The 11,312-nt window shown below is 38.9% G+C and overlaps 1 protein-coding gene across 1 annotated transcript in view; it reads left to right on the forward strand.

The window, feature by feature from the left end:
* Positions 1–2,754, forward strand: part of MYOM2 (myomesin 2) — a 76,242-nt gene extending 73,488 nt beyond the window's left edge. The window contains exon 38 of the mRNA XM_058020130.1: positions 1,662–2,754. Within this exon, the coding sequence (XP_057876113.1) occupies positions 1,662–1,988 (327 nt within the window). The 3' untranslated portion in view covers positions 1,989–2,754. The remainder of the gene's footprint in view (positions 1–1,661) is intronic.
* Positions 2,755–11,312: the final 8,558 nt, after the last annotated feature.

Here is an 11,312-nt window from a genome sequence, read left to right on the forward strand (position 1 = left end):
TATAATTTCATAAGTAGAATAGACCCAAATTATCTAAAATGACTGTGGAATATATCTGATAAGTTTTTAATACCAACCTACTGAGACTTGATTAATTATTATGATTTAATTGTTAATTTCTCTTAAATGACATGACTTTTGAAAGCAATAGTAATTTAATGTTGCTTATGTTCCAAAAAGGACTGAAAGAATGAAACTCACTCTATTAGACACAAGGTTATTTTCCCAAAATTTTGTTTTTGTGTTTGCCTCATCAGTCCTTTAAATATTTTATAGTAAGTCTAGTTCCTCTATGCTATTAGTTAACTTTGCCTCCTACACAATATCACTTCAAGAATGCCCACTGACTTAGCTTGCCACTACATTGTACCCCTATGTATGAAAATCTTCCTTCAGCATTCTGACTTCAGATGCATGAATTGTCAAAGACCACTTCTATTTGTTAACATATGTGGCTTTTGATCACTGAAAACTTCTTCCTGTTTTATTTTTACTCTGAGTTATATCACACCTATTCAGTCATCGTCAATCAAGAAAAACATTCCTCAAGTATGTTCATTCCCTGAAGGGGAACGTGGAGAGAATATAAGGAACAATTCTGGTAGAAATTGTCAGTTTGGGGTTGTTAACGGTAGGGTTTTTCTTTGATTTATTTTTTCCTGTTTTCTTTTCTAACACAATGCCACATATGTTGAATTCTTAAGGTGACTTTATCTAGGGCTAAATTTTGTGCAGTGAGTTTTCAGATGTTTCTTCCCTTTTTTTTTTCTGTGATCACTGTACCTAAATACATGAAGTTCACACACATGCACTTAGAGGGTGGTCAAAATTGGGTTCAGCAGTACATCTATAAAAATTTGGAAGAATCCTCATGAAAATTTTACAAGCTCCTCAAATCTCAGTTCAGTCATTGAGAAATGCTAAGCTGTCCCTTCGATAATGTCAGCTATTTTCTGAATATGCTTCACATTCATGTAACACATGGCCAGGTTGGACAGGACTGTGAGCAACCCCATCTAGTGAAAGGTGTCCCTGCCTGTGGAAGATGTCCATCCCCATGGCAGGGGGATGGCAAGCAGATGATATTTAGAGTCCCTTCTAACCCAAACCATTCTATGATTTTAAGAGCATTTTACCAGTATTTATGTATTATTTATTCTTCATAAAGTATTTCTACTTTTCCAGTCAGCCACACCTGGAATCGATGTCCAGTGATTCATGTTATGTATTCTATTTTTAAGTGAATTTTTTTTTAATCATCTCAAGCAATAACCTCAGGAGGCCTTGGTCAAAAAAGATTTGCTCAGTTCTCCTCCCTGCTGTGTACAGGGAAGCTTCAAGGATGTTTTTAAAACTATCATTGCCTGAACCTCATGTCAGACTAATGGGTTGTCAGGAGTCTCCTGCAGGCGGGACTGCAATGACAGTCCAACTTACCATCTTCAGACACTGCAGCCCTGAGGCTATTACTGTATCACAGTTACTGGTGAGATGGTGGAAAGTCTGAATCAAGGGAAGAATAAATATTAGGGACTTTACTTTTCAGTCCTCAAGAATATGATATCATGTCTTAGTTTAATTAGCTAAGAATAAAAAACTGCCTAAAAATAATACAGAGGTTAAACAAGTACTGATCTCAAACTTCTGTTTATCTCCCTCAGACACTGAATCTGACCTGTACTGTATTTGGAAATCCTGACCCTGAAGTGGTTTGGTTCAAGAATGACAAGGCCTTTGAAATTGATGAGCACTATGCGTATTCACTGGAACAGGGGAAATATGCCAGTTTAACCATCAAGGGGGTGACTTCAGAAGATTCAGGCAAATACAGCATCCATGTCAAGAACAAGTATGGTGGGGAAACAGTGGATGTCACTGTAAGTGTGTACAGACATGGTGAAAAAATGCCTGAAATTAAGCCTGGCCAACTTGCTAAACCTAGGCCAATACCACCATCAGAAGAAGTCCTCAAACCTGAGGGCAAATGAAGATTCTGTAACAAGTGAAGCCTCATTCTATGTTTGACAAATGTATAGAATACATGAGCTGTATTTGAGCTATTGGCGCACAAAATTAGTTGGTAATGTCCAAAGGGAAACTGAGTTTTTAAGTTTGCTTAGGGAGGTAGCTGTGCAGTGGTGCTGTACACATCTGCAACAATCTCATTTTGAATGCATATCATTCAGTAAGACTTGCAAACTGTCAAAAGACAAATTCCTGCCAGGGGTTCCCATATGAAATGGCAAGTTCCAAAACCTACAAACCTGCAGTAAACTTTTATTTTCACACTTGTCAATCCTCTGCAAAAAACCCCAAAGTCGAGGCAATCCAACAAGCCTCTGAGAACAAATGTCCTGCCAGTAAAGGTGGTGAACTGCAGTTAGATAGATATTCAGAGATGGTTCTTTGGGCTTTGAAGCCCTTAGTGTCCTGTAAGTTTAGTGTATAGTCTTGCTTCAGTAGTGATACTCTTGTTCTATCAATTGTGTGACTTCAGTAGATGTGACTTTAGTAGACTTTTACAAATGTTCACTCTTTACTCACTGAACCATAGATCATATGGTTGTATTTTGTATTCCTGCTCTGTGCTAATAAAACTTTAAAAGTCACCTTTGCTACTCACTACTCCAAATCATGCCTAACTAGTTCTATTTACTCTTCTTCATTGTTTAATTATTGCTTATTGCACAATTTCACAGCTGGTAGCATGCAGACTATCGACTTTCAATAAAGAATGCAAATTATGGTTAATCACAGTCACTGAGTGGCACTTGCAACATTAATTTTACTTTTTACAATACAGGTCAAGCTTAAACTGGCACTAGAAGATATATATACAATTCAGTCACTTAAAATAATTATGTCTTTGATTCTCCTCTCAGTGAAAAGAACAAGGGAGCTCTTCCATGTGTGAAGTGATGCTCTTCTAGGCAAAATTTCCAACACATTTTTATTGTGAAACATTCAAATAGGATGGGCATCAGTTGCTCACATATCTCTCATATGATACATAATTGAGTGTTTGCGGGGATGGCTTTTTTGGATCAGGTTCTCTGTTCAATAGAAACCACCTCTGTACCTAGAAGAAGTTTTGTTCCATGCTAAGCAGCTTCCAGCAGAGAGTTCTAATGGTAAGTAACATTCATGATAGGCATTGAAGGCAGCCCTCCTCTCTTGTGACTTCTTGCAGTCTCTAGGATAAATGAGATGAAAAGGGAGAATTGTGGGAGATGGGAGCTTGGATGAGGGGTCACATGAAGAATTGGCACTGCAAAATCTTCACTGAAGAAACTGGATGAAAGAGTTCAGCACAAGTGACCAGGTTAGAAATTTGTCTTTCAGGGTCACTGCTGAAAGTTGATGTTGAGTCTTTCACTCTGAGTTTCAGCTTCTGATCGTAAGTGTGGGAAATATAGAAACAATTGTTCTGACTTCTCCCTCCCACCCCAGCAGACAAACTGAAAAAAACCCAAGGAAATTGAGAGTTTTGGAACAAATTTAATTTCAGGGTTTCCTTTATTTAATTTTTTTTCAATTTTTGTCTCACTGACACAGACCTTTCATTGCTTTGTCTGGAACCCAATTCACTTGAACCACTATGGTTTTTGTTTTGGAGAAAGATGAAAAGCAGATGAAATGAGAAACCAACTTACCATATGTCAGATGCAGTAGGTTGGAGCACACATCTGGGAGACAGAAGAAAAAGAGACTAGACCAAGGCATCCTGATTTTCACATGAGCTTGTTAAATGCTAGATTTGAGAGGTTCTCTCCCTTTCTTGAATTTTATCCTAATTTTCAGTAGTCAAGGAGGGATTGAGGGCATGGTAGTGTAAACTAGTTAGGAACTTGATGGTTTGAACAAGTAATGACGAGAATGGATTCACTGTAGTTTCAAAATCTCCAAGGACTGCAAACTTCCTTTGCAAGTCACTGATATCTGTAAGTAGTCATGATACAAAACTACAGGCCAGCTCTGGAAAGGAAATAGCCTTTGATTACACTTTATTAAAAGATTATTTGATTTTAAATATAAATATTTTTGAAATATTTTTGTACCCAGAGCCAATGAACAGTGAGTTTATATTTAAATACAGTTTAAACATCCAGAAATTATACTGAATGGTGATAAAAAATAATTTTTTGGGGTGAAAACTGGTTTGGTACCCACGTTCTGCATCTGGTCATTGAATAAGTGTCCAAGATGTTTAATGACTGAAGAACATGGTACTAATTTGAAGTAGTTAAATTAGGAGATTTTAGGACACAAAGAAAAGTAAGGATTTACCATCTTTGTATCTGTCAAAATAAGAAAATATATTTTAATAACAATCCATCATCACAAGAACTTCAGCAAGTCTCAACAAAATAAACCATATTTTCTTCTTTTCTATTCTAATTTTTTATTAAAGGTATTTAAGATTTTCAAAATCTTATTATGGCAGGCTCACAAAACATCAGAGCCAGTCTCCATAGCATACAAAGTGAGTATCAGCAGGAATTTAATATTATTCTTATCTCCTTCTACAGTACACAGGTTAATTTTAGCTGACACTATCAAATTACTGCATGTTATGGCAGCTTTTCAGAGGTATCCTTGGGCACAGGAGACAAGGTTAGTCTCATCTCTGTTGTACCTTTTGCTGGCCTTCTTAGTTAAGGAAGTTTCACTTATTTCCTTCCAGGCAAACAGAAATAATTTATTATGACAGCTAATCCTCTGCTGAAATACAGAAATTATCATTCACAGGAACATTGTATTCTAAAGGCTAAGGACTTCCTAGAAACTCTTTCCCATATTTCAGTGTTCAGTGTACATTTGGTTCCTTTGTACACATTTAAAAATCTTGTTATCAGTTCCAGGAAATGAATTGGTTCAACTGTGTTTAAAAGGAACTGTCTTTTCAGAGTCAATGTGCTCCTGGTTGCCAGGAGGGGCAGTAAAATCGGATAGATATCAAAGGGACAAAAAGGATGCTCTGGTAATGTGTTCAGATGAAATACAGGGTGAGGTACATTAGCATTTGCACCTGCCCTCCACAGACCTGGTGCTAGCATTAGTTTAAATAATAAACATTTGAAGGGGCAAAGCAAGAAGGTGAGATTTGCTCGAGAAGGTCTGATGCCAAATTAACCTATTCACACTGAGGTCAAGGGAGATAGACTCATTTATACTGCATGTGAATCTATTATTTTTACAAAGCCAGGAGCCCATTGTGGTGAACTGGCTGTTTCTGTTACCTTTAAGAAGAAATGTTTGTATTAGAATGATTTTCTGTCTCACTGGTGAGTTTTGTGTTGTGTGAGTTCTGTGTTGTGCCGTTCTGGGCAATGCTAGTGTGAAATGGAGCATCACTGCCTTGTCACGGGAGGCACAGAAGATGTCAGCCAGTTGTGCTGACGGGCCAAAGTCCTGGCTGTGCCTGTCATGTTGGCATCCTGCTGCAAGGCTGGCCAGGCTGCCTTTTCTTCAAGCACCTGCTTACTTTGAGGCTGCTTTGATGTGTTACTGTTTATTTGCTGAAAAACAGGTTTTATGAAAATTACTTCTAAGGCCAATTTACAGGTGCTTCTTATGAGGAATTTTTTTTTTTTTTATGACAGTGTTTGCCTCTAGTATAAATCTCACTTCAGCCCATAAGACTCACTTGCATCCCACAGCTCAAAAGCTTGTGCACACTTCATTAATCTGAGACAGAGGTTCAGTGATAATAGCACCTTAAGTGATGTTAAGGTGCAGACAATTTTTAAAGGCAACTTTGCAATATAATAAAGCACTTTATTATCTTTTTTTAAAATCTAAGAATAAAACCTCTAGATGGCAGCAGAGGAACAAGATAGAAATAAGTAGCTCTTAAAAAGTTTTGCCAGCTATAGCATATCCATCATTTTGATGCAAACACATCACTTAGGCAATGGGAGATTATTAAAAGCATTATACTTATGCCAGTGACAAGGACAGGTCCAGCAGATGACTGTTTCCTGGAAATAGCAGGTGATTTTGCAAGCAATAACACTGCCTCTTAATCTTTTCATGACACACATTAAGAGGTTAAGCATGCCTTGTAAAATATTGCAAGACTCATTTTAGATCAAGTGTTCTCCTTAGGATATGAAAATCCCAGAGTATCAACCATATTTATGAAGGAAGATTTGAGTTCCAGCTCTGAATGCAAGCCTCTCACACTTAGCATCTTCCACAACCTTGTTTCCAGTACTGTAAGGCCCATGCCCTACAATTTTTATTCAGTTTTTACGGAGGGATTATTCCATTTAAAATTAACGTGAGATGTGTGAGCAAGGAGCACAGGTCTAGCTCTCAGTACTGTCTCTGCAAGATTCAGTGATGTCAAGACCTGTAAGAAACTACCACTAGCCTTCTAGATTAATATTTAATTCCTCATTAGAATGTGTCTGTAACTCTCAGTACTAGCTTTGTCCTCAGGTAGCTCAAGGTTTATCAGACTGTTGTGTTTTAAAAATAGTGCACTTGTCTTCACATAATTTTGTTTGTGAACATTTCAACTTCCTGTGGGTGCAGTAAAGGACTGTTAACTTGTAATAAACAAGTGTCATTTTTTTGGTTAATGTAACTTCTTTTTATGTTATTGTTTCTCCTCTGTTACATTCATATAGTACAGCTGACATCTGATAGGTAAAAGAGATTTAGACACTCTACTGCAGTTAGAAGTGATATGGTTAATAGCTGCAGCTAAAGCCTTCCACATATTCTAAAATATCCAGCAAGGTTACCCAATGCAGATTTCACAAGACACATCACATCCCGAGAGTGAATCTGCCCTCCACCCTGCTGAGGGCCTCTGTGGGAAGCCATTGCCCATCCAATGACATTGGTGCACACAGCATGGAGAAGAGAGGCAGATGGAAAGGACTACAGCTTCTGTTAAAGACTGAGCCAGTGCAGCTCTTTACCATTTTAAATCACAGTTCAAATGGTGATCAAAATTTTAGTGTGCTAGCTTGGTGACCTCCACTGGACCATTTTGAATAAAGAAGTGCACTAAAAGCCAATCCAACAATTGTAAATCAACCCAAAGCTAGCCCTCCTGATTGCAAGGTAGTATGTGAAAAAGAACCCCATATAGTCATGTGCCACTTTAGCTGCCTGGGAAAAAAATTCCTTCCACATATGAAAATGGCAATCAACCTCCTGCACAGTGCTTAATGGGAGGTAAAACACAAGACAACTCCCTGGCTGGGAGGCCACATGCAGATGTCTCCATCTGAGCTAATCACTGAAACTCCCGTCTTGGAAGTGGAGAGAAACAAGTACCAGTAGGGCACAAGCCATGCCATTCTAAAACAGGTCTCTCAAATAAGTGAGATGAATCATATATTTTTTTCCACTGTCTGTAAAGGGAGCTTTGTATAAACTGCTTGGATGGGAGACATTGCATTGGCTGATGTTTGAAGTCAGGTGTGATAAATTCTGCACCATCTTTGTCTAATTTAGGTCCTTAGTTGAAGAATCTATTTAGAGATTTCTTTCTTAATACCAGAATTTTTGGTGTGTTTTTACAGGCCATCGTCCTCTACTGAACTCTTGTAATTTTCTGCCTTCTTTGTGATATCCATCTTATTTCAGTCTCTGGAAGCATTTGTGTTTTCCATTAGTCACTTGGTCCCAACTTATAGCTGATTCTCATCACTTGGCCTTTATGAAGACGTTGCATTCAATTCAAGCCTTTTAAATATGTAGGTCTTCATCCCACTCTTTTGTTGTTTGTGATGCTGCTGTTAGTGTAGGAATTGTTTTCTACTTTTGCTCATCTCCTCTCTGTGGCAGCTTCTCAACCAATGGATGCCATAAGCCTTTCATGGTCTGTTTGTGTCCTTTAGCTAAGCCCATAAGATGTGCCTTGTGCAGTTTCTCTGTTGTGCTGGCAAAACACACCCTCTGGCTGGAGAAGCACCATTCTGTGGTTCTGATAAGTCCAAGTTCCTCTGCCCAAGGCAGCTCAGTAACTGGCAAAAGCTCTGAATACTCCTGCTTCTGGGCCAGAATCTGTCTGCCTTGGTGTTCTCTTTGACTAGTTCCAGTTGTCCTTCTGTTCAGCTCTGTTACTCTCTAGGTTTTGTGATTTCTTGATATGATCTTTCTTCCTCTGTCATTTAATCCTGCCTTAATGGCAGAAACTGTCCCAAGAAATAAGCCTTGCTTTCAAGACTTACTTTTCTATTTCCTAGACCAACACCCTGTTATATACCACATTTACCTCTTCTAGTGCCCACCACAAACTTCAGTATCATCTTAAGTGAAGACAGTACTTATCCAAGCTGACTTCAGATCAAGAGCTGTTTAGGAGTGTGTGAGCTAACCTGCCCCAAAACTATGCTAAGGTCAGTCCAAACAAATAAAAGTATTAACTGATTAAGTTCAGTGCTGATGCCTTAGCACTGGTTAATTTTCTCAGAGGTTGTTACTGAGATGTCCGAGCACCAGTAGCCACATGAAATGTGTATGTGATAACATAATTTCCTGTTTGTGATGCTTTTCTATTATCATTAACCAATTATTATCTTTCCACTAATTTTTGGGTAACTTAGGGGAAAATGTGTTATGATTAATTGGCACATTTGTACTTGAACTCATCTGCGGGATAACTGAACTTTTCAGGCTTAAACCTTAAACTTCCTAATTTTCTTGGATTTTGGATAGACCACCAGGTCACGTACAGTAAACACCTGTGTCAGCTTTGGCTGTTAAAGGTTATGTTCTGACCTTTCAGGAACAGGTTGGGCTCTTGTGTGATCTTTTTGCTTATCTTGGTGCATATCCCCTGCTGCTGTGGTCTGGCATTTATGACTCGTCAATGGGATTCCAATTTTTCTCAGATGCACCTTTTCCTCTAAGCATGGCATACAAACCTGTTTCACTCTGAGATCTTAAACCTGCTTTTGTGCTCTCTTTAAACACAATCAAGTTTTACATGCACAGCCCTCTTATTAGAAAGGCAGTTAAATTCCTATGAATCTTATTTCTTCAGGCTTACTCGTATGACAGGAGTCTGTGTCCCATCCTTTTGTGACTGCCTGAAGTGTCCTGCCACAAATCAGAGAATATCTCTTGCAGACCTCTCTGACTTCTACATCATTAAGTGCCATGGTTTAGCACCAGCTGGCAACTAAGCACCATAGAGCTGCTTGCTCACTTCCCCCAGCTCTTCACCCTTGGGGGGAGGAGAATGGGAAAGAAAAGGCAAACTTTGGGTGTTGATATCATCACAGTTTAATCATTAAAAATAAAAAAATACCACTACTACTACTAATAATAATTGTAGTACTAATGAAAAAATGTACTACTAATGAAAAGGGGGGAGAGCAAGAGAGGGGAATAAAATTCAAGAGAAACAATTGGTGCCCAATACAATTATTCACCCCATGCTGACACCAATGTTCAGACCTTTTCTGGGCAACAATCAGCAACCCCCAGCTAATTGCCTCCAGTTTTGTAAGCTGAGCATGACATTCTCTGGTGTGGAATATCCCTTTGTCCAGCTCAGGTTAGCTTTCCTAGCTACACTCCGTCCCAGCTTTCTGTACACCTGCTGGCAAGGCATGAGACATTGAAAAGTCCTTTATTTAGAGTAAGTACTATAGGAACTAAAACATCAGTGTGTTATCAAGATTATTCTCAAACTAAATCCAAAACACAGAACTTTATAAGCTATTAAGAAGAAAATTAACTTTATCCCAGCTGGAATCAGGATATCAAATTACCTGTATTGTAACCCATTTAATTAGCCATGATTTCCCTTCTCAGAAACTTATCCTTACCTGTTAGTAGTAAGATTCAGAAACATCACTTTCCAAGCTCTGCACAATACATTCTGATGGGCTCTGATCAGGCCTCATGTCCATTTGATGCCAAAATATATGACTATTTCATTCCAAAGAACATAGCTAGTAATTCCCTTTCCATCAGAGCACATCTCGTTGGGCCTGACAAGCTTTAATTGAAAATGCCATGGGCTAATGACTTTACAGTAACTGTGCTCCCAAGTCTCCTCCTGAGGCCTCAAACTGTAATTAAAGATGCTCCACAGGCATTTCAGGATTGGCAGCTTCCTTATATCTGTCTTTATTCTTTCAGATATCTTGTATTTTTATGTTAAAGAGACAGGGACATTCTGAGTGGCCAAAGAGACCTTTGTCTTTAGTCTGAACAGTTAAACAAGTTGAGCCTCTAAGGGTTAATCCATCCAGAAAAATGCAACCAAGACTCGTACTGCTTTTCCCTTTCAGGAATGAATCTGGGAATAACAGCAGCACACAATCCCTAGAGATTGGGCTAACCTTTGGAGGATTGCTTATCCTTCCTGCTGGAGCAATCATTTTCAGCATAAGCTGAATCTGGTTCACATGGTAACAAGCTTGACCCACAGTGTGGAGACCCTTACATAATATTGACAGCCTAAATGAGCATTCTTTGAGCTCTCCCTGCTTAGCAGCATGGCTACATGATGGTGATCTCCCCTGGAGTTGGGAAACCTCTCCAGGTTTCTACTTGTGACAGAGAGAGCTTTTACCAGTGACTGATCTTTGGTAGCAACCAATGTTGTACATAAACTTGCAATATGATAACTTTGATTTGAATTACTAGCTCAGACTTTTGTCTTGATAAGTTTTGAATCAGAGCTCAAATTGATTTTGGATAGACCACCAGGTCACGTACAGTAAACACCTGTGGCAGTAAAAAATTGAACTTTTGTCATGGAACTTTGTTACACCACAGCTTTAGAACATCATATTAAAATTGCTTTTGCTAATACCTTTGACAGCAATTCTTTTGAGTGATCTAAATTCATGACAGATTGAATGGAGAAGGAGCTGGAAAGGGGATCTGAGGAAGAAAGTTGTCTCTCTCTGTCCTCTTCAAAACCTGTGTAAATGTGGCCAAGTTGGTAAATTTTAGTTTGCACATGAGTAGAGATTTCCTAGTGGTAAAAGTGTCTGATGGTTCTGTGCACACAGATCAAGCTCTAGCCAACCCTTGCTGTCCCCTTCTCAGGATCTCTGAGCAGCACTGGACCTGCTAAACTTAATACGTAGGGTGACCTGAACATGCTATTCATTGTGAAAAGTGGGACACTCTCTTCTGTCTGAGGAGGTGCTAGCTGGGAATTGTTCAGTTTGAAGAGTTTCTTCTCTATACCAGCTGTTCAGATACCAATAACAGAGCTCCCAACAAATAAAGATTGTGTTTGGGCTACATAACCTGATTAAATGTTCATTTCTGGTAGACTGGCAGTGGGATGGATATCATATAGGCAGAGCGGGAGCTGCACAGCT

The sequence above is a fragment of the Melospiza georgiana genome, chromosome 3 (genome assembly GCF_028018845.1).
Source record: "Melospiza georgiana isolate bMelGeo1 chromosome 3, bMelGeo1.pri, whole genome shotgun sequence".
Taxonomy (NCBI): Eukaryota; Metazoa; Chordata; class Aves; order Passeriformes; family Passerellidae; genus Melospiza; species Melospiza georgiana.